Genomic DNA, 27,480 nt, shown 5'->3' with positions numbered 1-27,480 from the left:
CTCTCTCGAGTCCTTCTGCCGCCTTAGCTGCGAGGAGCGGGGAGGGCGTCGCCTGCGACCCCCCCCCCCCCCAGGGTGTCTGGTTTAGCAGGTTGTTCTGGGCCGTGCACGCTCTACTGCGTGAAGCGCTGTTTTATTTTACTGGGAAGACCCTCCGCCCCGCGTACCGCGGTGAAAGGAGAGCGCTGGGAATAAATGTAGCGAAGTTGGGGTGTCTCCGTACCCCCCCCCAGTTTTTTATTTGAGTTGTTCTTAAACCCTGAGTTTGTGCGCGTTGAATTCCGGGAAGGATTTCCCAACGTTCTGAAATGATTGGGGATGCCAAATACAATACAACGTCCACAATATTGCTTACCCGTGTTCAGCACGCACAGAGCTGGCTCTTATGGTTGGTCTAGTCCGCCCGCGTGAAGCAGCAGCAGCTGCTGTTCTACTACGTTGTCACAATGAAACGTCAGCGTGGTGGGGAGCAATCGGCACTTTTGTTTTGGAATGACATTTTGGCTGCTCCACAGTTGCCAGCCTTGGTAAACATGCGAGCGGAGAGAAATGCGGGTAGACCTTCTGTGGCTTAAAACTCTCTTTTCTGATTTGACAGAGCGGAAATAGCGTTAATGTAACCTGTGACATAAGGGATAGCTGCTGTTGTGCATTTAAAGAATAGGGGAGCCTCAAAATTTCCCTTTTTCTTCTGCCGTCAAAGCCGGATTGCTGTCCTAGAGTATTATGCATGCAGCTGTTTTAATTTTTAGTTCTTCCATTTCAGCTTTAATGCAACATTTTGTTATTTATGAAATCACAAACTGTGCTGGATCAAAATGTTTGCTGCACTGTATTTTCTTTCACTTGTGTGCCTATTGATTTTATAGTTTTCTGAGTTGGGGCAGGTATTGGAAATTAGGTTAACATCTTGCTATAGAGGTTTTCAGGGTTTTTTTGTGTGGTCAATATTTTTATTAGTTTCATAGTATAAACAATAACAGCAAAAGATATATAGAACAGTACAGTATTAAGTATGACAGCTTACATAGCTCTATCTGCCAGCATATAAAACTCAGTACTTCTATAGAAATCCATACAAAAAAAGAATATCTAGCAATTCAGTTTGATACTTTCTATAAGTGGATAAGGCTGGGCAAGGAACAAAAAGCGTGGATGGGGCTAGTATCGATTAGATTTTATATTAAAACGAAAATGTACATTTAGTTGGAAATTAGTGCTGAGCGCAGTGTGTGAACTGAATGTTTGAGGAGCATGGAAAGACAGAGAAAGAAACTTATACACAATTCTTGTGTGATTGTTAACGTATAAATTTTAAAAGCAAATACTGTATTATTCTGGCCTTTTGAGTGCAGTTTTTCTGTTTAGGATTGGTTTACTTTTAATCTGGGCATGTTTTTCTTAAATACTCGTATATAAACTTGGTTAAAACATACATGCAATTTTACTAAATGCAATTTATTATTTGAGATTTAAGACAGAATATCTATTTTGTAATTTTCACTTACTGTTGTCTTTTTGTGTATATTTTTTTCCCTTCAAAAGCTGCATGAAGTCCTAATCTTACTGTTTATTTGTGGAACAAATAAAGGCAGCAATACTATGGGGATTTTAGATGTGTGTATGTGTATATATAAAAATAACTATTCTGAAAGTACACTCATCAGTGAAATCTTATTTTCCTTTTCTTTAGAAGAAAAGCAGGCAGTAACCCGACTAATGAACCAGAAGAATGGGGTCTGTTTTGGAATGTGGTTAATCCAATACAAAACATAATGAAATGCAACTTGAAATACAGGGACAAAAAAAAAGACAAGAAAATGTTGTTCATTGTGGACCTGCAAACAGCTAAGTTGTCAGATGTGGCTGACAAAGCTGGACTGGCCCAAAGGCCTTTTAGAGCTTTGAAGCTTTAAGGACAAGCAAGCACTGGGAAGGACTTCAAAGCAGTGCTCACAGGTGCATAACCTCTGAGAAGAGTACAGTGAATAGAAAGAGCTCAGCCTTCTTTATGCTGTATTGCATAAACATGGCTTCTAGTTGGATATTTGGCTGTCTGTGGCTCCTGGCTGCCTTTGCATGGTGTACACACGGACATAGCCTGTTTGCTTGTGAGCCGATCACATTGAGGATGTGTCAGGATCTACCTTACAATACAACATTCATGCCTAATCTACTGAATCACTATGACCAACAAACAGCTGCTTTAGCCATGGAGGTAAGAAGTTTCTTGTTCTCTGAAAAGACAAGTAGGGAAAATATGCAAAAGCACAGCATTGAGTATGCTTTCCAAATTACGAGATGGGTTTTGAAAGGCTGAGCCTTTGAGGGAATATTAGGGTTGTGGATATATGATTGTCGGGGGATATTGAAATAGGCAAGGGTGGGGGAAGGGAGTGTATTTAGGTTTTAGCTGTTCAAGAATCTGTGAATGGCAGGGAAATATAGATTAGAGAATGACACGGTGAAAAAATTGGTCCCCGTCACCGCCCCGTCCCCGTCTCACCATCCCCGTCACCGCCCCGTCCCCGCCTCACCATCCCCGTCACCGCCCCGTCCCCGTCTCACCATCCTCTTCACCGCCCCGTCACCGCCACTGCCACCCCATTCACCGCCCCGTCACCGCCACTGCAATCCCATTCACTTTTCTTTATTTACGTATAAAGGAAACATTCTTTAAAACTTTAAAACTTAGTTAAATATTAGTTAATAACTATACAAAAACAAAACACGCAGAGAAAAAATTAATTAATATAAATTCCCTGACTTCCCTGCACTGTCCCCCCTTGAAGGTCTGTCCCCATCCTGAAAGCCTGATGCCCCCCCCCCGATACATCCCTCCCCCCGAAGGACCGCCGACTCCCCAACAATATCGGGCCAGGAGGGAGCCCAAATCCTCCTGGCCACGGCGACCCCCTAACCCCACCCCGCACTACATTACGGGCAGGAGGGATCCCAGGCCCTCCTGCCCTCGACGCAAACCCCCCTCCCCCCAACGACCGCCCCCCCAGCTTCAAAATGATGCCTGAAGTTACCTTGGGGGTTCTGAGCACTATTAATTTTAATTTATTACAGCACTCCAGAAATATTTTTCTAATTGTTTTAACTTGGAAAAGCGAACCAGGATTGTCTTAATGAAAGGCTTATGTTCTGCACTGCAGCTCTCCTGCCCTCGACGCAAACCCCCTCCCCCCAACGACCGCCCCCCCCAGCCGACCCGCGACCCCCCTGGCGACCCCCACGACCCCCCACCCCCCTTCCCCGTACCTTTGGTAGTTGGCCGGACAGACGGGAGCCAAAACCGCCTGTCCGGCAGGCAGCCAACGAAGGAATGAGGCCGGATTGGCCCATCCATCCTAAAGCTCCGCCTACTGGTGGGGCCTAAGGCGCGTGGGCCAATCAGAATAGGCCCTGGAGCCTTAGGTCCCACCTGGGGGCGCGGCCTAAGGCACATGGTCGGGTTGGGCCCATGTGCCTCAGGCCGCGCCCCCAGGTGGGACCTAAGGCTCCAGGGCCTATTCTGATTGGCCCACGCGCCTTAGGCCCCACCAGCAGGCGGAGCTTTAGGATGGATGGGCCAATCCGGCCTCATTCCTTCGTTGGCTGCCTGCCGGACAGGCGGGTTTGGCTCCCGTCTGTCCGGCCAACTACCAAAGGTACGGGGAAGGGGGGTGGGGGTCGCCAGGGGGGTCGCGGGTCGGCTGGGGGGGCGGTCGGAGGTTCTTGGGGGGGCGGTCGTTGGGGGGGAGGGGGGTTTGCGTCGAGGGCAGGAGGGCCTGGGATCCCTCCTGCCCGTAATGTAGTGCGGGGTGGGGTTAGGGGGTCGCCGTGGCCAGGAGGGTTTGGGCTCCCTTCTGGCCCGATATTGTCGGGAAGTCGGCGGTCCTTCGGGGTGGGGGTGCGAGTGGTCCTGCCGGGGGGGGGGATGTATCGGACGTCGGGGAGTCGGCCGGGCAAGAGGGCTTGGGCTCCCTCTTGCTCCGATCGCGGGTGCGGGTGGGAGCGCGTGCGAGCGGTCGTTCGGGGTGGGGGTGCGAGCGGTCCTGCTGGGGGGGTGAATCGGGCGTCGGGCGGTAAATAGCGGTTCCTAGAAGGGGGTACATTGGCCCGCGGGGACAAACCTGTTCACCGTTTCCGCGGTCGGTGAATGGCCTTGTCCCCGTCACCGCAGCGACTGCTAGTTTTCTTCCCCGTTTTCGGCGGTGACCCGCGGCTTAAATGCGGTGGCCGCGGGTAAACCGTCACCGTGTCATTCTCTAATATAGATGTGTGACCATGGATTGGGGTAGGGGTTAAAAATACTGTATATACTCTAATATAGGATGAGATTTTTGGGCCAAAAAAATGTCCCCAAAATGGGTTCTCGTCCTATGTTTGGATCATCACCCAGTGACCACCTGGCACCCTCCCAGACTTTTTGCAGGCCTGCCGTTGGGCCGGGACAGGAGGGATCCCTCCTGCTTCCCGTCCTGGCCAATACTAATAATTAACCCTCCTCCCTCCCTCTGTCGCATACCTTTTCCCTGGTGGTCCAGCGGTGTATCTCTGAACCCCTCTTGCCAATCGCCCGGCCAGCAGCCAATGGCACACCCGGGCTGGCATGCAGGAGCAAGCTTTTTGAGCTTCTGCCCGGCCCTGCGCTGCCATTTCTCATGGCTCTCGTGGTAGCTATTCTGATCATGGCTCCGCACGGTGCAGGAGCAAAGAAAAATCCTGCCCCACTTCACTGCTAGACCACCAGGGTTCAAAAGGTATGTTGGAGAGGGCTCCAGGAGGGAGGCGGGGTGGTTAGCCTAAGGTCAAAGTAGGTATGGTTAGAGGAGGAGAATGCCTTAGGCGCTGTTAGACGCAATTCTCAAAAGAACTTGGGTGTCTGCAATATAAGTCAGTAAAACTCTGGTCTACATCGCAGTTGCCTAAGTTTTGAGATAGGCGTGATTAGCTGCAATTCTTTAAATAGCGCCTAAGTATGATTGACATGTGGCCGGCACCGTTTTTGTAGACAACTACTGATTTACAGAATCTGGCCCTAAGTGTGTATTGGTTATTCTTTTGCATTTATTTTCTAGAGGAAGTGCCTCAGGAGCGGAGTATAGGGTATCCCTGCATCTCCTTTTTGGAGGCCTGAAGCCTCGCTAGTAGGACTGTACATTTAATGCAATTATCACATTAAATGTGCGTTAAAAACTTTAATGCACATGAATGCAGGAACCCCTTGCCTCTGCCCTGCCACTGCCGCAGTCCCTCCTCTCCACCGTGACCTTTCCTACACAGGTACCATCACTGGGACAATTTCCTTTTCCTCTCCCCGTGTGTCCCTATCTTTCTGCCGTCGCTCCCTCCGATGCAACCTTTACTGCATGGCTGGGAATGTTGGCGATTAAGCAGAGCACTGCTGGCTGCCTCCAGTCTTTCTCGGGAGTCCAAGCTACGGAGATAGACTTGCTGTGGATGGTGGCAAGACCACAGCTGTGATCCTTGAGGGCTGTTTGTGGCCTGCCCTGGAGTACTTGGATCTTCCCCCCCCCACCTCCAACCCACCAAACAGGAGGTGAGTCAACTTCCTGTTTGACGGGAGGAGTTGGAGTGCTCTGAGGAAGGTCATTGCGGCTCAGGCTACTTTATGCGGGTGTTGGTGGTGGGGATTCTTGGGCTGGCGAGGATTGGGAGGCAGGGGCAGAAAGGTGCTTGCCCTAGTGGGTCCCATAGATAAACATCTGGGGTTTTTTTTTTCAAGGGCTCTTTTTTTTGCCAAAATTTCTTAACTTAGCCAAAATACATACCTTATATATTTTGACTACAAGTCCTCGGATCATTACTAGAAATAGAGGATATTTTACTAAAGTTCACCAACTTCAATCTTCATGCATTGTATTTATGGTCTTCATCTTATAACCCGGAGGGGAGACAGGAGCTCGGATAGGTTACTAGTGCTTACAAACCAGCTAGAACAGCTGTTCAGGTAGATGGAACCTTATTGTAATCATAGGTCCTCCTCCTCCTCCATAATTATTGAAATGCACAAGCTCTTTAAATCTATGTTTAAAATTTATAAAGAAATAATTTCAACTGTCGAGGCCACTTATCTCATAGTGAAGATAACTTTGAAGCTGACTCTGACGGGCCCGTTTTATCCACTGCTTCTTCAGAGAATCAGTCAAGACGGTTAAGACGGGAATTATGCCAGTCTGGCTACTTCATTGCAGTCATAAGTGCCTACAAAACACAGTGGAAACTAAAAGTACTCAAGATATTGTTCCTAGGGGGAAGGTGCACCACACATCTCATAACATTCATGGGGGACACAATTCCAGGCAACACCAGGACCATTCTAGCCCTCATTTTAACCGGGAACAAGCCACATCTGTAGCTCATTATCCTGAGGCTTATAAGGACCAGTAGCAATGCTCAGTAGGGAGGCAGCAACTGAACCAACCCACACTGGAGAGGAAACAGAATGGTGAAAGGAGACCAGTTTCAAAGACACACAGCAGCATACCTCAGCCTAACACTCAGGTCAGATCTAGCTATATGGAAGCTGAAATGTTAGAAGATTTCATGAGGGAAGCTCCAGATAATGAAGACTATTTAGACCCTGAGGAAGTCATGGACTTTAAAAGAGGGAAATGTTGATTCTGACCAGTAGGATAGGGAAACAGAGGGGGTTTAATTGGAGGTTATGCTTGGTCTTTGACAAATAGCAAAACTGAGAAATTAATAGGACTTGCTAGTTAAGGGGCTGGCTGTCTCAGTAAACTTAAGTTAAAGAAAGTTTGCTATAAGCCTTTGCGGCTTGTGAAGGTTCCTGCTTCCTTCTTGTGCAAGAACCAGAGTTTCTAGGCTGTGGCAGTTAGCACTGCACAGCCCTGGCAGTGGTTTAGAGATATTTTTCCTTTTTGGGTTTTTTCTCATAGACTGGATTGGGAGGTTCTAGTTTGGGAGGGACCACAGCCAGCGGTCATTATGGGAGGAGGTCTCTTCTGCCCTGAGCTCTACATCCAAGGAGCTCAGAGGCAAGATCCAGTCTAAAGCTGCCAGAAGCCATTGTGAGCTAGAGACTGAATCAAATTGCATGTAAGTATTTTGAAATCTATTGACTATTGCACTGGAATAGAAAAGAGTCATTTTGGACTGTATCTGTGAAATACACTTTTCCTTTTGGACTATGAGTGCAATTTGGGGTTTTGGAAACTGAAGTTCCTAATGGAATATAGTATTTTGAGTTAGAAGCAAACTGGGTGTTTTATTTTACTTGATCCACCAACTCCAATTAAGAACTGATAATCCGCTCGGTCAGCGCTGTGTGCTCTGGGCTCTCTTGGCCATTCCCCCTTGGGCACGGCCCTGCCTAGTGACGCACGGTGACACCATACAGCAGCTGAATATCACCACTACACAGATACTTGAAAAGGCAACATGAGTAAGAACCGTAACTCTGCCCTGGTTGAATACGAATACAATTGGAGCAATTAGATTTTCAGTCATCTACTCTTCTGTAGTATATGAGCTAAAAATCAGATAGTAGATTTATAAGGGTATAAGCTGTCAGTATCTTTATATATCCTTTTGAAAATTGACTCCATATTTTAGGTTTTTGTAAGAAACATGTTCTTTCACTAGCTTATAGACTGGTTCCTGTAGCCAACTGTTCTCTAATCTGGTGTTTGTTAAACACATAGGTGGATTATAATCCTCACTAATTATTGAGTGACAAAACACACAGAAATTATGACAGGCAGACTGCAGTTTATCCAATCTGCCCATTCCTGATATAGTATCGCAGAGTGTGACTTTCTAGGCTCTGTGCTTATGCATTTTTTGATGTTTGCCTCCAAGTACACTGCAAAACTTTGTATTTATTGCTCTTTCTATGAAGAAATATTATCTTATTTTCTTCCTGAGTTAGCTTCTTTTTTAGCTATAGATATATCATGACATTTCATTCTAGATCTATCTTTCTTTCCACTAAGAATATTTTGTTATACTTTGAAGAGGTTTACATAAATAGCAAGTGTAACTTGAAACATCTAACTTTTTATGTTTCTAGTTAAACCTGTATAGTCAGCAGTACCATTAAATTGAATTGCACCACTGAAAATGGTTATATTCTTTTATCAAGGTCTACTATTACTAGCATTGCAACCTCAGAGTGGGACAGCTCAGATGAGTGTTCACTCGTATCCGAAATCACCAACTGAACATTCAGTTACAATGCTAGTAATAGTCCACGATGAACTGTCCACGATGAATCTGATTCTCCTCCTTGCCCCTCTCCATTGCAACATTACCAGTGTACCCCTCCTGGTCCTGTGGGGGGGGGAGGGGCAATGCCCCCCCATGCCCAAGATATGAAAAATGAATGAATCAAAAATTCTAGGTCAAGTGAGCAAAAATTTGAATGGCATGTTCAGAGCAAACATTCGCAAAATGAGAGGTCAATGGTGGGTCAGTAACGATTATGATATTGCAATTTAGTACAACAGTAAATGTGGGGGCAAAATGTAGCGGGGAATGAAATGTGTGTGGGGGGGGGGGGGGGCGAAACATCCAGATGCCTTTCATCTTATATATTCCATAGCAAAGCAGCAGATGAATCCAGACTAGTGGGTATAGCTCACATCGACCAGCAGGTGGAGATAGAGAACTGATTAACAGTTGGCCTTAAAGCCTGGTGTTCCTCTTGTTACTTCAGTTTTGCTCTATCTCCCAGCAGGAATGGAGCTTACTCTACTAGCTCCTGGATTCTGGCTGGGGCCGGTTTAGGTGGTGTTCCTGTGGCTTCCTCTGTTGAGACTCTGTCTCTTCAGTAGGACAGGGGTGCCTGGCTGATCGGTGCCGGCTTTGGGAGCTACACCTGGGCCCTCCCAGGTCCCTTCTCCACCCTCCCCTCCGTTTGTTTGAGCGGGTTCTTGGGCCACTGCAGGAGGTTTCTTCATTCCAGTAAAAAAAAAACAAAAAAAAAAAAAAACCAACGACTTCCTGCTTGTGCTGAGCCGTGCTGTGTTCGTGTGGCTTTCAGTGCGATTACCAGCTGTTACCCGACTGCAGTTAGAGCGGGGGACCGGTTGGTGAGTAACTTGGTTTGCTGTCTGCCTCCTCTTGCGTTCGTTGGTCGTTCGGGTCGTTCCGGCGGTAGCGGGGGGTGGGCGGAGTCGGCGCGGCGGCGTGTTACCGCGTTTGTGAAAAAAAAAAAAAAAAAAAAAGTTTTTTGTATCGCCGTTTTTAGCGATGGCAGCAGAGGCTACTCAGCGGTGCTCGCGCTGTGGGAAGCGCCGAGCACTGTCGGGCTTCTGCTCTGCAGGGTGTGGGGATACACCGGCAGAAGATGCCTTCCTGCAAGCGGGTGAGTTAGACATCTCCCGTGTCAGCGGGGCACGGTCTACTTCCCCGGGCCTCGAGGGCGACTCGGGGGGACTGCAAGGCTCTGCCGCGGCTGAGGGGAGGTCAGCGGCGGTCGGGGAGCCAGGGTCGCTAGGGGACGGCGCGGCTGCGCGCCCTAGCATTGATCAGGCCGGTTCTTCTTTAATGGGGGTGAGTTCCTTCTCCCCGGAGTTTATTATGCTATTGCACCGAGCTTTTCTGCTACAGGGCTCGCAGCCGGCCCAGTCGGTACCGGCGACCTGGCCGTCCCTCCCTGGGCCTTCTACCTCCACGGGCTTATCCGGTGCGAATGCCGGCCCGACTACGGGGCCTGTGCTGTCGCCTGGGCGGTCGCAGGGGGCGAAGAAACGCAGACTCGCGACCGTGGACGCGGAGGGTAATCTTCCCTTATCACCTTTCTCCCTTCCTGAATCATTAGAGGAAGGGGAGGTCTTAGATTGGGAGGCAGAGGATCCCCCGGGCAGGGAAGTTGATGATCCTTCCGCGCTCCGGCTGTTTCATAGAGAGGAGCTGGCGTCCTTGATTTCCAAGGCTTTGCAGGGTTTAAATATCTCTCAGGAGGATGCTAAGGTGTCGAGTAACCCCCTGATGGCAGGTACGCGTAAGCCACCTAGGTCCTTTCCGGTGCATGAAGCCATGCAGGAGCTGATCTCGGCGCAATGGGATACGCCGGAGGCCAGTTTACGAGTGGCAAAGGCCATGCGGCTCCTGTATCCGGTTGACCCGACCGAACTTGAAAAGTTTCGGTTACCTAGGGTGGACGCTTTGGTGGCAGCGGTAACGAAAAAGACTACCTTGCCGGTGGAAGGGGGGGTGACACTAAAGGATGCGCAGGATAGGAAGATTGAATCTTCACTAAAAATGTCCTTTGAAGTAGCTGCGGTTACCTTACAGGCCGCTATTTGCAGCTCGTATGCGGCGAGGGCATGTTTGCAGTGGTCACAAGGGATGACCGATAATTTAATGGAGTCCGGGGGTTCTGTCCCTTCGGAACTGGCTGATTTGGAGTCAGGCTTGGCCTATTTGGCAGACTCCTTATATGACATTGTTCGAGCATCTGCGAAACAGATGGCTCTGTCAGTGGTATCGCGCAGATCCTTATGGCTCCGACATTGGGCAGCAGATGCTGCATCCAAACTTAGGCTGGTGAGACTCCCTTTTAAGGGAGGTTTATTATTTGGAGAGGACTTAGAGAGATTGGTGAAAGATTTTGGGGATACCAAAACACAGCGTCTACCGGAGGATAGGGCTAGGCCCCCGGTGAGGTCCTCCTCGTCTAGACCGCGCTTCAGAGATGTGAGGCGGTCCAGGCCTGGTAAACCATTCTTCAGCTCAGCATATGGTTCTTTCTCTGCGGCGAGGCCTAGGTTTCAGCAGAGGAGTTCCTTTCGGACGACGAAACCCTCTTCAGGTCAGCCAACACGTACCCCACCAAGTCGCACTCCGCAATGACGGTGCCTTGGCTCCCTCCGCCCTTCCCTTAGGGGGCCGGCTTTCGGCGTTCCGGGCGGAGTGGGCCACAATCACGTCAGATCAGTGGGTGTTGGACATTGTTCGGGAAGGGTACAAGTTGGAGTTCGCCTCTCCCGTCGAAGATTCTTTCTTGGTGTCCCCGTGCCATGGGGCGGCCAAGGGAGAGGCGGTCCGCATGACTCTTCAGGGGCTGCTCGATCTGGGGGCGGTGGTACCGGTACCCCCGGAAGAGGTAGGCCGCGGGATATATTCCCTGTACTTCATTGTTCCAAAGAAGGGGGGGTCGTTCAGACCGGTGCTGGACCTCAAAGTGGTCAACAGATTTCTCAATGTTCGCCATTTCCGGATGGAGACGGTACGCTCGGTCATTGCGGCAGTGCGACCGGGAGAGTTCCTCACGTCCCTAGATCTCAAGGAGGCGTACCTACATATCCCGATCTGGCCTCCGCATCAGCGGTATCTAAGGTTTGCGATTCTTGGCCAGCACTATCAGTTTCGGGCAATGCCCTTTGGCCTGGTGACGGCTCCCCGCACCTTTTCCAAAGTCATGGTCGTGGTAGCAGCCTCTCTTCGCAAGGAAGGGATTCGGGTACACCCTTACTTAGACGACTGGCTGATCCGCGCCTCGTCCAGACAGGAGAGTTTGTCGGTTACTCAGAGGGTAATATCTCTCCTTCAGTCGTTAGGGTGGATCGTCAATTTTCCCAAGAGTTTTCTGTCCCCGTCGCAGTCTTTGGTACATCTGGGGGTCAGATTCGACACTGCTCTGGGGAGAGTATTTCTACCCCGAGACCGGGGAGAGAAATTGCAGGCTCAGATTCGCCTACTTCTCGGGTCGCCCAGACCTCGGGTTTGGGATTATGTGCAGGTTTTGGGCTCCATGGTAGCGACTCTGGAGGTGGTCCCCTGGGCTCGGGGCCACATGAGACCCTTACAACAGTCGCTTCTCTCTCGCTGGTCCCCAGCTTCTCTGGACTACAATATGCGTCTCCGATGGAGTCCTCGGGCGGCTCGCAGCATGCAATGGTGGCTACACGAGTTGCACCTGTGGCGGGGCATGCCGTTAGCCACACCGGAGTGGGTGGTGGTGACGACGGATGCCAGTCTGAGGGGCTGGGGGGCCCAGTGCCTGCAAGCATCGGTGCAGGGAGTGTGGTCCTTAGAGGAAGCACAGTGGCCCATCAATTTGTTGGAGTTAAAAGCGATCAGATTGGCGCTGAGGGCTTTTCAGTCCCTGATTCAGGACAGACCGACCAGAATCTTTTCGGACAGTGTCACGGCGGTAGCATATGTCAATCGTCAGGGGGGCACTCGGAGTCCGCAGTTGGCCGAAGAGGCAAGGATATTGTTTCAGTGGGCAGAAGGGCATGTTCCGCTTCTGTCGGCGGCATACATTGCAGGTCACGAAAACGTGCAAGCGGACTTCCTCAGCAGAAATCTTCTAGATCCGGGCGAGTGGGAGTTGTCGGCTCGAGCGTTCGACCTGCTAGTCCGTCGGTGGGGGTTGCCAGAGTTGGATCTCATGGCTTCGTCCCGCAATGCGAAGTTGCCTCGCTTCTTCAGCAGGCGCACGGAGACGGGCTCGGAGGGGGTGGACGCGTTGGCCCTCCCATGGCCTCCAAATTCCCTTCTGTATGTGTTCCCGCCTTGGCCCATGATAGGGCGGGTGTTACAACGCATCGCTCTCTTTCACGGCAAGGTGATCCTGGTGGCTCCGGATTGGCCGCGTCGACCGTGGTACGCAGATCTCGTTCAGCTTTCAGTAGGCGATCGGGTGACGTTCCAGGTAACTCCGGACTTACTAACTCAGGGCCCAATCTGGATGGAAGATCCGGCCCGCTTTGGTCTTACGGCCTGGCTCTTGAGCGGTCAAGGCTAAAGAAGAAGGGCTATTCGGAGCAGGTGATTGCCACGCTTCTTAAAGCTAAGAAGATTTCGACTTCGACCTCCTATGCGAGAGTCTGGAAGATTTTCGATGCTTGGTGCGGTCGACAGGGAATCGCGCCCTTCCATGCATCTCTGGCGGCTATTCTTGCCTTTCTGCAGGAAGGCGTAGAGAAAGGATTAGCCTATAACTCTTTAAGGGTTCAGGTGGCGGCCCTTGCCTGTTACAGGGGCCGGGTGGCTGGCGCGTCGCTGGCGTCGCAGCCGGACGTGGTCCGTTTCCTCAAAGGGGTTCACCATATCCGCCCGCCGGTGAGGCGAATTTGTCCTTCCTGGAATCTTAAACTCGTCCTGGGGAGGTTGCAGGGGGCACCTTTTGAACCCCTGTCAGCGGCCACTTTGAAGGATGTCACGCTGAAAACAGTGTTCTTGGTGGCAATGGCTTCGGCGAGGCGAGTATCGGAGCTTCAGGCGCTTTCTTGCAGAGAACCCTTCTTACGTTTTTCTGAGACGGGGGTGTCAGTGCGGCCGGTGCCGTCCTTCCTGCCTAAGGTGATTTCTTCATTTCATGTGAACCAGAGTGTATTCCTCCCGTCCTTCCGGAAGGAGGATTGGGGTAAACGATTTTTGTCTTTGCGTCGACTGGATGTGCGGCGTATGCTTCTCCATTATTTGGGAGTGACGAATGATTTTCGTAGGTCGGACCATCTCTTTGTATTGTTCGCGGGTAAGAACAAGGGGATGGCGGCGTCTAAAGCGTCCATTGCGCGTTGGGTCAAGGAGACGATTGCTTCGGCTTATGTGTTGACAGGTAAGAAAGTACCGGAGCACCTTCATGCTCATTCCACTCGGGCATTGGCTACGTCTTGGGCGGAGTCCGGGGGGATGTCTTTGGAGGAAATTTGCCGAGCGGCCACTTGGTCGTCGGGTAATACCTTTTCGAAGCATTATCGCTTAGACGTAGCAGCCAGTGCGGAGGCAAGTTTTGGCACTGCGGTACTGGCGGAGGCGGCATTGGCGTCCCACCCGGTTTGAGTTTGCTTTGCTACATCCCACTAGTCTGGATTCATCTGCTGCTTTGCTATGGAAGGTAAAATTATGGTCTTACCTGTTAATTTTCTTTCCTTTAGAAGCAGCAGATGAATCCAGAGCCCCTCCCCAAGGGCACTGTATGTGTGTAGGGTGTTTGTTTATGGTTTCGGTTGGGATATGGTTGGTAATTGTATTATTTAGGGGCCCATTTTCTACTGGAATGAAGTTTTGGGGATGCTCATGCTCCTTTCGGGCTGCTTGGGCAAAATGCATAACTGAAGTAACAAGAGGAACACCAGGCTTTAAGGCCAACTGTTAATCAGTTCTCTATCTCCACCTGCTGGTCGATGTGAGCTATACCCACTAGTCTGGATTCATCTGCTGCTTCTAAAGGAAAGAAAATTAACAGGTAAGACCATAATTTTACCTTCTTTGTTTCCCAGCATATACCCTAGATCTGTTTTGTAATTGGTTAAATCAAAAAATATTATCTTTTCTCTGGGGAAAAAAATGTACCATGTATAAGCACACTATACCATATATATAGCACCCTATAATTAAAACCATTCAAACATGGTGGTGGTAAAAGTAAAAAAAAAACAAAAATCTGGTAAAATTATCATAAAGCATCACTAGCTCGATATGGTGCATTCTGGCTACAGGGATCTTAATTTCATACTGCAACCCTATCCTGATTATTTAATGAAAAATCTGTGACCCCTGTTGAACTGCCTCTAGTAGCCACCATGAAATTACTATTCAGTCTTAAAAAATAGTCTTCTATGTGTTGCTCACTCTAACATACTCTAATTAGATTGGATCAGTGTAAATTCTCTAGAGATGAAACATGAATATACTTATGGAATAATCCCTTGTTGAAAATTAAATTTATATTTTTTTAATTCCATCTGTTAATACCATTATGTTTTACTTTATTTGTGTTTTTAGTTCAGCTTATTTCTTGAAATTAAATTTTTGATACTGATTATGATTGTGTGATACTCCTGTTGGACCAACAAATGTATTCACTATTTGTGTGATGTAATGGGCATTGGCTTGGACCTCCTTTCTTGTGACAGGGAGATCATGTGCAGTGTGCTGTATTCTTTGCCTGGCCCTTAGTCTCAGGAGTATCTTAAAGCTCATTTTTCACTGATTCTTTTTAAATGTCTAATAAATGCTAAATATTTATATTGCATTGATAGGGTAGATCAGATTGGAGGGGTAGTGGTGCTATGAGTTGGAGAGAATGAATCTAACAAAATAAAATTCAGCAGGAAACGGATAGCAACATGGAATCCTTACGGATGGAAATTGCACATTCCTTAGCAACAGCAGCAGATGAATCCGGAGACCAGTGGGATAGCACACATTTACCAGCAGGTGGAGATAGAGAAACTGATTAACAGGTGGTCCTATTGGCTGGCACGCCTCCTGCATCTTCAGTATGCTTTATCTCCCAGCAGGTGATGGTTGCTATTCACCTAGCTCCTGGATTCTGGCTGTGTCTGTGTAATTATTTCTCCTGTTGAGGTTACTCTTCAGTGAGACAGGGGTGTCTGGCTGAATGGTGCTGGCTTTAGGGGTTACACCTAGGCCCCCCCCCAGGTCCCTGCCTCACCCTCCCTCCAATGATAGAGGGTCGGACTGGGTCTCGATTTTTCTTCTTTCCCTTCACTGTAAAAAAAAAAAAAAAAAAAAAGAGACCACAACATTTCTGCCCTCATAGTGCTGAGCAACCGGCATCTGCTGGCACTATCAACAAAGATGTGAATATATATCTTATTTGAACTTCTTCTTTTCTGGTTTCTGGTTGTGGAGCTGCGGGTTCAGTGTGAGTCTACAGAGGGAATATGTTTTTTATCAAATGATATCTTTTGTAGAGCTGTGGAAATGGTTTAGCAGCTGACAAGTAAATTTACATTTGTATGAAGTTTATTCAGTAAAGGGCTTCGGGTGTATGGATAGAGCTCCATTGACGGAACTGATGCCTTTCCGCATGTTGTAGGTGTGCGCTTGTTTTCATACTCTGGCAGTAGTGGGATTTCTCCCTGAGGCAGACTCTGCTTGGCAGTATCCGCGGCTGAGTGGAGGTGAATACAGTGGTACCTCGGTTTACGAGTGCACCAGTTTGCGAGTGTTTTGCAAGATGAGCAAAACATTCGCAAACTTGGTGCCTCGTAAACCGAGCTTGCCTCGCTGTACGAGCGCCCCCCCCCCGCGATCCGGCATCCCCCCCTGCTCGCGTTGCCCCCCGTCCACCGCGATCCTACTCCCCCCCCCCCCCCGAGCAGTCAATGACACCCTTTACCCGACTTGGCACCAGTGCCGGTGCACGAAGATCCTCCCTCTTCTGGCGCGGCCTGGGCTGGGCGGTGCTTCGGAGATCCTCCTTCTTCTGGGCTGGTCTGGGCTGGACTGGCTTTGAGCATTTGCGCATGCTCATAGCCTTCTGGTCTCGCTCTCTCCGAGATTGAGAGCGAGACCAGAAGGCTTTGAGCATGCGCAAATGCTCAAAGCCAGTTCAGCCCAGCCCAGCCCAGAAGAAGGAGGATCTCCGATGCACCGCCCAGCAACACCAGAAGAGGGAGGATCTTCGGGCACCGGCACTGGTGCCAAGTCGGGTAAAGGGTGTAATTGACTGCTCGAGGGGGGGGAAAGTAGGATCGCGGTGGAGGGGGGCAACGCGAGCGGGGGAGGAATGCCGGATCGCTGGGGGGTTTGGAACAGCGTCGGATTCCTCAAGGGGGGGGAGAATGGAGCAGCACCGGTAGACTCGGAGGGGGGGAAAGGAGGTGGAACCAATCAAAGCAGTTTCCCTTACTTCCTATGGGGAAACTTGCTTTGATATACGAGCAATTTGGTTTACGAGCATGCTTCTGGAACGAATTATGCTCATAAACCAAGGTTTTACTGTATTTGGACGGCTCAGGGTATGTTATTCACATAGTCTGTTCCTGACTGAGCGCAAGAGGTAAGAACATAATTTTTCCTTATGAAAGGAAAAATAAGGCTGGTATGACACCAGGCGAGAATGTACAGATATGATGAAATTGTTAACGGAAATTAGGAAAGCTAGCAAATCTACTACTATCATTTTCTTTAGTGCCAAAAGGTGTACGCAGTTCTATATATTTAACATGCAATAGATGGTCCTAGCTCAGAAGAGCTTACTATCTAATTTGGACAGATAGGTCATATAGGGTTGGGGAGTTTCTTGGAGAGAGAATGATAGGATGGACATAAGTTATCTTATGATGGGTGGGAGGAGTTGAAAGGAGCCTCAAAGAAATGGGCTTTTAGCTTGGATTTGAATGCTGCTGGAGACTGAGCTTGAGCTCAAGCAATCTGTTCCAGGCATCTGGCAACAGTACGATAATGGATGATTTCATTATCTATTTGATAGTGTGGAAAGAACATCGCAAACACAGATATCTTCCACTGGATTCTTAGCAGCAATACAATGCTGTCTAGTTGGTAGAGAAAAAGGGGAAAGTCACCATCAGTGGTTCAGAAAAACTCAACCAAAATGTTATGATCTACTTAATATTCAAAACATTAGAAAGAGCTTATTTATCTTTAACATTATCCTAATGCATTAGAAAGATCTTATTTATCTTTAACATTATCCTAATGCTCTGAGGTAACTTGCTGTCTTACATTTTCAGTGTCTGAATAATCAGCACAGTTAAAGCTTCTTCTCTGTTCAGAGGAAACATTTGACTCTTCTAGCCTCGTATATTAATAAATGTAAAATTCTGACAAGGGCATTATGCTTTGCTCAACAGGCTGCCTCAGGGGGGGATATAAACAGTAAAAGAATAATGAGCTTATCTAAAAAATAAGTATTATATATTAATCCTATAAAACAGTATTTCACCTTGTCACTTTGAGCACAGAAATATAATCTAAGATTTACAGCAGTGCGTCTCAAACTTTTTTAGCTCTGGCATACTAAACAGAGCAAATGTTTTTCTTAGCACATTATAATTGCAAAACCAACAAAAAAAATTAAATTTGAGTTATTTACAGTTCTTTAAGCTATATATGGGTAATTGTAGCGATGGTGAAACTAAAATAGATAAAATAGAATAGCTAATCAATGTGGTGGATGTGCTTGTTTTTGAGTGCAAATTAACTCAAAAACGCAGCTGGATAGTCTACGTGCAAACACGTATTTCACCATCCATCTGCAGTCATTCTCTCTTTTTTTTTTTCAATTTAATTTCTGTTGAAGCTGGAAATCCAAGTTTGCAAAGACAAGAAGATCCAAACAGTAACAAAGCCTTGATTGCTTTGTTATACAACTTAGGATAACTTGCATAAAAGGGGAGAGAGTGGCATAGTGGTTAAAGCTATAGCCTCAGCAACCCTGGCTCCAGAGAAAATTAGAGACATGGGATAGGAGGTAATGTTCAGTTGTGGATTATGAATTGGTTATCGTATGGAAAACAGAAGGTAGGGTTAAATGGCCATTTTCTCAATAGATTACTGCAATCTATTTCTAACTGGTCTCCTGCAGTGTCGCCTCTCCCCTTTGTAATCTGTGCAAAACTCTGCCAACTTTGCTACACTCATGTCACCCCTCTCCTTAAGTCACTTCACTGGCTCCCTATCTGCAATCACATACAGTTTAAGATCTTATTGCTGACCTGTGTTCATTCTGCTGACCCTTAATATCTCTCTTTGCTTCTCTCTCCTTATACACCTCCCAGAGAACTCTGTTCCTCAGATAAGCTGCTCTTAGCTTTACCCTTCTCCTCCACTGCTAATTCCAGACTTCGTTCCTTTCATCTAGCTGCTCCCTATGCCTGGAATAAATTTCCTGAGTTTGTCCATCAATCCCCTTCCCATGTTTTAAAAGCAGACTGAAAACACACCTTTTTTATATAGCTTTCAATCCTTAACCCTACTCCTCTGCCCTCCAACCCAGCCAGCTGATTAACTGTTTCCCTTAACTGTATCCTTGACATCCTGTTTGTCTGTCTTGGCTGTTTAGATTGTAAGCTCTTTCAAGCAGGGACTGTTTCCTTCTTCTTTGTGACTCTGTACAACGCTGTGTGCATCTGGTAGCGCTATAGAAATAATTAGCAGTAGTAGTTGTAGTAGTGGAGTGCCACAGGTATCTCTTCTGGTATCAGTGCCATTGAACGTATTATAAATGATCTGGAAATTAGAATGATGAGCGAGGTGATTAAATTTGCAAATGACACTAAACTGTTCAAAGTTGTTAAAATGCATGCAGACTGTGAAAAATTGCAGGCAGACCGTAGCAATTTAAAGACTGGGCATCCAAATGGTAGATAAAATTTAATGTGGACAAATGCAAAGTGATGTACATTGGGAAGAATAACCCAAATCATAGTTACCATCTTGGGGGTCAGCACCTAAGAAAAAGATCTTGGTGTCATTGTAGCAAACAAGATAATAGGATTTATTAGAAAAGATCAAGAATGTTATAATGTCTCTATCGCTCATGGTGCGACATCGCCTTGAGTATTGCATTCAATTCTGGTTGCCTTATTTCAAAAAAGATATAGCAGAACTAGAAAAAGTTCAAAGAAGGACAACCAAGATGATAAAGGGGATGGAACTTCTCTCGTATGAGGAAATAATAAAGAGGTTAAGGCCCTTCAGCTTGGAAAAGAGACGACTAAGGGAAGATATGATTGAAGTCTGTAAAATCCTGAGTGGTGTAGAATGGGTACAAGTGGATCAATTTTTTTACTGCATCAAAAATTACAAAGACAAGGGGACACTTGAAGCTATAGGGAGATACTTTTAAAACTAATAGGAGGAAATATTTTTTCACTTGGAGAATAGTTAAGCTCTGGAACACATTGCCAGAGGATGTGGTAAGAGTAGTTAACGTAGCTGGTTTGGACAAGCTTCTGTAAGCAAAGTCTGCTATTGAGACAGATATGGGGGAAGCCACTGCTTATACCCTAGATCAGTTGCATGGAATGTTGCTACTATTTGGGGTTTTTTGTCAGGTACTTGTGACCTGGATTGGCCACAGTGAAGATGAGATACTGGGCTGGATGAACTATTGGTCTAACCCAGTAAGGCTATTATGTTCTTATCAGGGCTGTGGAGTTGGAGACAATTTTGGGTACCTGGAGTCAGAGTCGTGGGTACCAGAAACTGAGGAATCAGTCGAAGGATTTATCTACCGACTCCACAGCCCTGGTTCTTATGCTATATTCCAAATCTCAAAATAAATGAACCTAATTCATTGTTAAAATTCTAAAGGATTAAACATTTTTTGACATTGTATTAAGCAGCATTTAAATTATATCTTTCCACCTAGTCATATTGGAATGAATTTTAGAAGCCTTAGGTACCATTTTACATGTCTGAATCCACTTTTTACATTTGTAAATTGGCCTATATATTTAATTAGTGATTATAGAAAAGGCACTATTTGCAGGTATAGGTGGCAGCATGCAGGGATGGTAAGAATGTGTTTTGCTTGGCCCTTCAAAGTATGCAGTATATGTACTATACTTTTGAATTGCAATATTCATTTACAGCATTTATACTTTACATTTAACTGCTTAAAGTAAAACATAACGCCTGGCCAACTTGTCTGTATCTGAGATTTCAAGAAGTGCTTGAGGGAGGAATAGTGCTCATCTCTCTGGCATTCAAAAGTACCTCCTTACGGAGAAAAATCTAGAGGATGACATCCTAATTAGTCGCTCTTGTACATGGAGGCTTTCAGAATCTGCCATTTTATGTGTAAGTAGTAAACTGTGTCTTTAAACATGTATAAGTGACGCAGTATGGGTTGGTTTTTTTTTTTTTTTTTAAATAGGTTCATTTATAAAATACCTTTTTTCCATTGTGCATCATATTAGATATAAATGCTTCTTCAGTGGTGCTTTTAATGTATTTTATAGAGGGCTCAGTACCTTTTCAAAAGTATACTTTGTACACTTCCTGACCTAGACAACCTATATAAAGTTACACTTCTCCCTCCGGATTCGCGGGGGATAGGGGCAGAGCCGGACCGCGAATGGTGAAATACCGTGAATATCTTCTGGTCCGGCTCTGACCCACCCCCGCCTCCCTCCTGCCTTCCCCACGGCATCCCAGCCTTATCTGGTGGTCTAGCGGGCTTTCGGAGCAGGAGCGATCTTCCTACGCTCCTGCCCCGTGCAGATCGCCAATAGGAAATAGCTGCCGTGAGTTCCCGTAGTCTCTCGAAACTATGACCGGAACTCCCCACAGCCATTTCCTATTGGCGATCTACACGGGGCAGGAGTGTAGGAAGATCGCTCCTGCCCCGAAAGCCCGCTAGACCACCAGGTAAGGCCGGGACGCCGGGGGAAGGCTAAACTGTGGGGTTTTTTTTTTCTTTTTTTCCCCCTCCCCCAGAAAATCGCGAATATGTGAAATTGCGATTGTCGAAACTGCGAATGGGGAGAGAGAAGTGTAACATCATGTGTTTAGGCTCTCTAGCATTTTTATTTTAAATTAATTAGATACTAGCCAGCTGAGTCCAGATGCACCATATGCCCGATATGTTAAGATTTCTCTTTTTATACAAAATATACAAATTTATTGGTCGGTTATAAATTTCAGTTACTCTTTATAAAAGTAATGAAACTGTAACTTTAGAAAGCATCCAAAGCAAATCAGTTCTTTTGTTTCTGTGGTACCAGTTACTGAGGGTTTCATTGCAATAATGTGGGAAAGGTGGGAGAGTGAGGAGCCAAACTGACTTATACTCTGAGGACATAGCAAATAAATTTCTGATGTTGAAATCTAACCATCTTCCTTTCAAACAAAACACAGCTGGAATACTAATGGATTATTGGGGCTTGTTGTATTATGGAAAGGAGTGTCCTGAAAACCCCTCTCACCCACTTAAAGAATGAGGAAACCGCCATCCTGCAGCTTGGCTGAGAGTTATTCTTTTCACTAGTGACTGGCCACTACCAATTATTCTGCTTTAGGTGGCTGGCTACAGAGCACTCTCCTTCCTACAGAGATAAAAGCACTGACAGTTAAATCTCATCCGCCCTAAGTGAATTGCTGGATTGAAGAAAGGTTTTGAATTTGAATTGTCAGCACAGTGGGTTGCATGGGAAATAGCACTGTTTTACTCATGAGAGATTTTATGTGGCTGAGAAGAGGGAGGGGATTTTCTTTGATTTAGGAAACACCATTGGGAATGATTGGAGGGCAGTATTTCTTAATACATCATATAGCAATAAATTTAGCTATAGCCTTTGTCAATATTGCTCCAAACTACAAAACAAGTCTTCTAGGAGCTGTCCAACCTTTGTAGCAGGCAGTGAATATTCAAGCCTGTGCTAATTTTCCAAATTAGAGCAGGCATGAGCTAGACATGAGAGAGTATCCTTATGTATAAAAATATTCTACATGTGCTCAACACACCCTTTATCTTCCTGTAGCAGAGCATCATTGCTGGCACAGCAGAGGAGAGGTAATGACTGTTTTAACACTGTGCCAGTAGTCAAATATCATTGTTGAATACACATACTATTTCTCTATAATTCAGTTGACATGCTGATTTTATGTGGCGTTGGTTGTAAAATTCAAAACATGTTCAAAGAAGGGGTGATGTCAATACCCAACAATTTTTGTATCGGTATGTGGATAAATCAGTTTCAGTGGAAAAGAGCCAGAATGGGTTTAGCAAAGGGACATTGTGCCTCTTGTTGTTTGACAGTATAAATAAAGGTTGAAGGTAAGTCAGTTGATATAGCGGAACTCAATTTTCACTAAGCATTTGATGAAGTCCCTCATGAGACTTCTGAGGAAATTTTAAAAAGTCATAGGTAGGATATCATCCAATTATTGGGGCCCTTTCAAACTACCATATATACTTGACTATAAGTCAAACTCATGCATAGGTTGAGGGGCAATTTTAGACCTAAAGATTGTCTAAAATCCCTTGACCTGTGCATAGGTCAACCCTCTCATCCAGACCTCACCTAGGCCAGCACTGCTCACCCTCTCTTCCTCCCTCCAACACCCTGTGGCAGCCAGCAGTCCTCTCTCCCTCCTCCACCTTGCAGCATCCAACAATCCGCTTTCTCTCAATTTGGAATGAATACGTCCAAAGAAGGAGATATTCTTTTTATGTCTGCAGAAGAAGCTACTACTGTTAAAAGTGAAATAATTACTTCAGTAGTCTAAGGCCCTGATTCTCATAGAGACGCTGAATGTTATGGTGTTAGGTGTCATACCACTGCCTGACTTAATTGGTTTAACTGGTGATTAAATGATGTGGTAATTGACCATATAGTTTAAAACCAATGAAAAACTAATTTTAAAAAATGTAGTTGCCTGCAGTCACCTATAAAACAAGTCGCTGATGTCCTGTCCATAGAGGCGCCAACTGTCGCCTACTATCATAGGCACTGTTAGGAGACCCTGTGGACGTGATTCTCATGTAAAGTAGGCACCAGAAATGTAGGCCAGTAAAACCCTGACCTCCATTTCCAGTATCTACTTTACACATGGCCGTGATTCTGTAACCAGCACTGGTACATGATTGGCATGTGACCGGTACCAATTTTGGAGAGGCTGACAGATACTGGCACAGGTTGCAGAATCCAGACCTAAATGACCTCCACCAGTTTGCTGGTGTGACTTTCTTTAAAACATCGGCAAACGTTTTTCTTGCATGGTTCCCCCTTAGCTCTGAAGTTTTATAGTTGGCATTAAAGATGGATGGTTCCTGGATACCCATGGCATAGCTAACTCCTCTTCTTCAGAACTTAAGATTTGACCCTGGTATCGCATATTGACAATATTTGCAAGAAAATGAGCTGGAGACGGTGCTGATCCAATTCATTTTTTTTTTTTTAATGCTTGTAATTTAATTCTTTCATTGTGCAGTTCTGTTTTTAAGTGCTCACTCGGTTCCTTCCAAATTTCAATAGCATCAACAATAAAACAGCTAATTTTCTGTGTTTTATATAAAGCTTCAGAAATGAATTTCAGGATTCTCAGCATATTCTTCAACATTTATCTTAAGCCATATATTGAGGATTTTGGATGTAATGGTGCTATCTATTTTCTCTTAATTTTGTTCACAAACTGTTATTCGAATAATCCAGTTCTTGATATTCCATTCTAAACAATCCACTACATAGTTAAATCTAACGTCTTGTGGGAGCGTTAGCTTGGTTCCTTCCATTCTTTTCAGAGCTGCTGCTGCAAAATGATTGTTACAGAAGTATTTAGCAATCTCAATGACATTAGTCTTTTATTTCTGGGACATTGAAGTCTTTGGCTAGGAGTCTTTATTTCTGGGACACTGTAGTTTTTAGCAAATGGAACATTGCAACCATATGTTATTTGCTTGGTATTCTCTTCATGCTCTTCTAAATTTCTTCTCATTTTGGATATATTTGCAGCATTGTCTGTGCTTACTAGACATATAAATATTAAAAATAATGATATAAATTTGAATATTACTTATAGCCTAAGCGGTTTCCATTCAGGTACTCAAGCATTTTTCCCTATCTGTCCTGGTGGGCTCACACTCTCTATCTAATGTATCTGGGGTTTAAGTGACTTGCCCAGGATCACAAGGAACAGTGTGGGATTTGAACCCACAACCTCAGGGTCCTGAGGCTGTAGCTCTAACCACCGAGCCACATACTCTAGCCATTAAGATTTAGGTTAACAATTTTACCCTGTAGACCTTTTGCACATTGCTCCATTTCAGTGTCATACACTTTATCCAGCAGTTTTCCTGCAACATCTGCTCTATTGGGTGGACTGTATCTTGGTCTCAGTGACTGAACTATATTAATGAAGTATGAATTTTCAATCAGACCGAAAGAAGAGTTTGTCACATGACAAACTGGGCAATCTTTTCCATCAATTATCTCTTCTTTTTTTTTTTTTTTTTTTTCTAATCTGCTGCTTTTTATCACAAACTTATCTATGGTGGTTCCTGCATGGTCAGTTTTTTTTCTTTAAGGTGATATACTCTGAATATGTGATATATATAATGTAACTGAGATACTATCTTGGATAAATAACTCTGAAACTGTAGAATAGGAGGATGGTGATCTCAAAGGTGGATAGTTTCCATAAACCTTTAGGTTGATAGATTCCCCCAAACAAAGTCAATGCTGTTGTTTGATTATTGATACATTTCTGCTTATTTAGTATTGCTCACTATATTCATTGCCACTCAATACTGCCCAAAAAAGGAATATTTGCTTGTTTCAACTCTTTTCTTCATAACTGTATCAAAATGACAGTAACTTGCAGTAATAATAACAAATATATTTTTGCTCAAATATGACAATTCATCAAGGTAGTCTTTAAGAAATATGATGAAGTCAAAACATTTACCAACCTGAAGATCCTGCCTGTTCAAACATGTTCCTTTTTGTCATCTTCATCAAAGCACTTCTCATGATGTTTCATTCAGGCCTTGCATTTCTTTGTTGCAATGTTTGCATTTTGCACTCATGCCTGCCTTACCTATAGGTATAGGAATTTTTCATTAAAATATTCCCAAACTGGGTTTCTTATAGTCTGCTGTCATTATAGGTTTTCTCCTCCAAGTTGAGAATAGTGTGATAAAACTCAGGTTGTACTCGCACAGATCCCAAGTCTTGTGGAGTATTGTGCTCAAAAGGCTTCACTTTTATTTTTACTGCTTGCCCCTCCCTCCTCATCTCAGGCTCCCATTACATTTCTCTGCTATCATCTGAGCTAATAGAAATACATTCTTCAAAATCCATGCTTTCCTCTATCCATGGCTCATTTTCACTTTCCCCAGAGAGTAAAAGCATTTTTATTTCCTGCTCTTCAGGTTTTATCTCTTTCCCCACCCTATTGTTTTTCTCCTCCTTTTTTATTCCCTCTAAGAAAAAATTTGTAAATTTTCCCTTCTTACCCCCTTGATTCACGTTTTGTTTTATTTTTAAGAATTATGTTATTTCGTTAGTCTTTTTTGTAACCTACAGTGGTACCTCGGTTTCCGAGTGCACCGGTTTGCGAGTGTTTTGCAAGACGAGCAAAACATTCGCAAAATCGGCGCCTCGGAAACCGAGCGCGCTTCGATTTGCGAGCACCCCCCCCCCCCCGCGATCCGGCACCCCCCCCCCCGCCGCCATCGGGCCCCCCGCCATGACCTGAGGTCTCCCCCAACCCACCCGAACCCTCTTCTTACTTTTCTGTAGCCTCCGCAGCGGCACTGGCACCAGCATGTCCTGTGCGTGGTGCCGGTGCCTGAAGATCTGCTTCCTGTGCTGGGCCTGAGAGTTCATGTTCGACGTGAACTCTCAGGCCCAGCACAGGAAGCAGATCTTCAGGCACCGGCACGCACAGAACATGCTGATGCCGGTGCCGCTACGGAGGCTACAGAAAAGTAAGAAGAGGGTTCGGGTGGGTTGGGGGGACCTCAGGTCACGGCGGGGGGGTGCCCGATGACGGCAGGGAGGGTGCCCGATGGCGGCGGGGGGTTGCGGATCGCGGGGGGGAGGGTGCTGGTTCACGGGGGGGGGCCTTCGGGGGGAGCAATGCCGGTTCTCGTGGGGGGGAGCAGCGCTGCTGGCCTCGGGGGAGGGGGGGGAACCTATCAAAGCAAGTTTCCATTATTTCCTATGGGGAAACTCGCTTTGATAAACGAGCATTTTGGATTACGAGCATGCTCCTGGAACGGATTATGCTCGTAATCCAAGGTACCACTGTACTTCTTTTTTTAGAATGTTGTACATCGCTTAGTAAATCGAATAAGCAATTCATCAAATAATAATAAAAACTTGAAACTCATGTGGTATTAGTTCTATACCCTGGAGAGACTTATCTTCTTGGCTGGATTCTAATAGTTCCTTAGCCTGGTTCCTTTTGTCAACCTTTCTCCCTTTTGTGGCTGTGATAGTTGATCTTCTGCAATTGCCCTGCTGCTTCAAAGGAATGGAGCGTTCTGATTTCAGCTGCTTGCTGTGGTGGAAGCTCTCTCCTAGAATGAGGCTCTTTTTCTGGTCTGATTCTTCCCCTGCTTAATTAATTCACAGGTGAAACGGAGGCTTTGATTGGCTGCTGCTTAGGTAGCTGGCTTGTGCGCACTAGAATTTTCTCCTGTGTTCTCTTTGCTCCAGTAGTTCATCCTTCCCCCTTTCTTGTCTTTACCTGGTGTGGGAAATGTGACATGTGGGACTGGATAAACAGGATAACTACGGCACACCGACACCATATTAAAGAAATTTAAGATTCCACACAAGATTGTGTGCATTAAAAGAAATTTTTGAGATAGGTCTGAAACACAAAGAGTACATTCAAGGCTGTTTGAGAACCTTAAAAAATACTTGGACGGCTGTACATTGTATGAAATTCGCTTTTGAAGAGTCTTAAGATGCAAGCATAAATGAACTTGAGTGACAGACAGACCGCAAAGGTGCTCCAAGGTTAGAATCCAGACCAGACAAAGTGAAAGCTCAAAACCATGTAAAACATAAAAAGCATGGGTACTTACAGATGCCCGTGTTAATAACAAACTGGTTTTGCACTGTGGTAAACGTAGTCTCACTGCGAGAGCTGTAGATGAAGTAAAAAAGACGCTGCACAGGAAAAGCTCACAAAAAGAGAAAGGGACTAATAACGTTTTGTGACCGTGTGTATGATTGGTTAAGGCAAATGAGGCAAAACTTAAAGTGCAAAAAAGAAATGTCGATCAGAAGGAAGCGAAACATTTACTTATTAAAG

At 45.9% G+C, this 27,480-nt stretch overlaps 2 protein-coding genes across 6 annotated transcripts in view; one reads left to right on the top strand and one right to left on the bottom strand.

The window, feature by feature from the left end:
- Positions 1 to 498, bottom strand: part of FBXO16 (F-box protein 16) — a 116,148-nt gene extending 115,650 nt beyond the window's left edge. Inside the window, exon 1 of the mRNA XM_033938807.1 lies at positions 356 to 498. The gene's annotated coding sequence lies outside the window, so the exon portion shown is untranslated. The remainder of the gene's footprint in view (positions 1 to 355) is intronic.
- The window catches only part of FZD3 (frizzled class receptor 3), a 151,024-nt gene that overhangs the window by 612 nt on the left and 122,932 nt on the right, over positions 1 to 27,480 (top strand). For 3 of the 5 annotated variants that reach the window (XM_033938803.1, XM_033938802.1, XM_033938801.1), the window contains exon 2: positions 1,694 to 2,218. In XM_033938803.1, the coding sequence (XP_033794694.1) occupies positions 2,012 to 2,218 (207 nt within the window). In that variant the 5' untranslated portion in view covers positions 1,694 to 2,011. Of the gene's footprint in view, positions 1 to 355; positions 556 to 1,693; positions 2,219 to 27,480 lie in introns of those variants that run through there. The other 2 variants (XM_033938805.1, XM_033938804.1) reach the window with 2 other exon arrangements.

Source organism: Geotrypetes seraphini, chromosome 3 (genome assembly GCF_902459505.1).
Source record: "Geotrypetes seraphini chromosome 3, aGeoSer1.1, whole genome shotgun sequence".
NCBI lineage: Eukaryota > Metazoa > Chordata > Amphibia > Gymnophiona > Dermophiidae > Geotrypetes > Geotrypetes seraphini.
The sequence above is the reverse complement of the archived record's forward strand: the minus strand, read 5'-3'. Positions and strand labels throughout refer to the sequence as shown.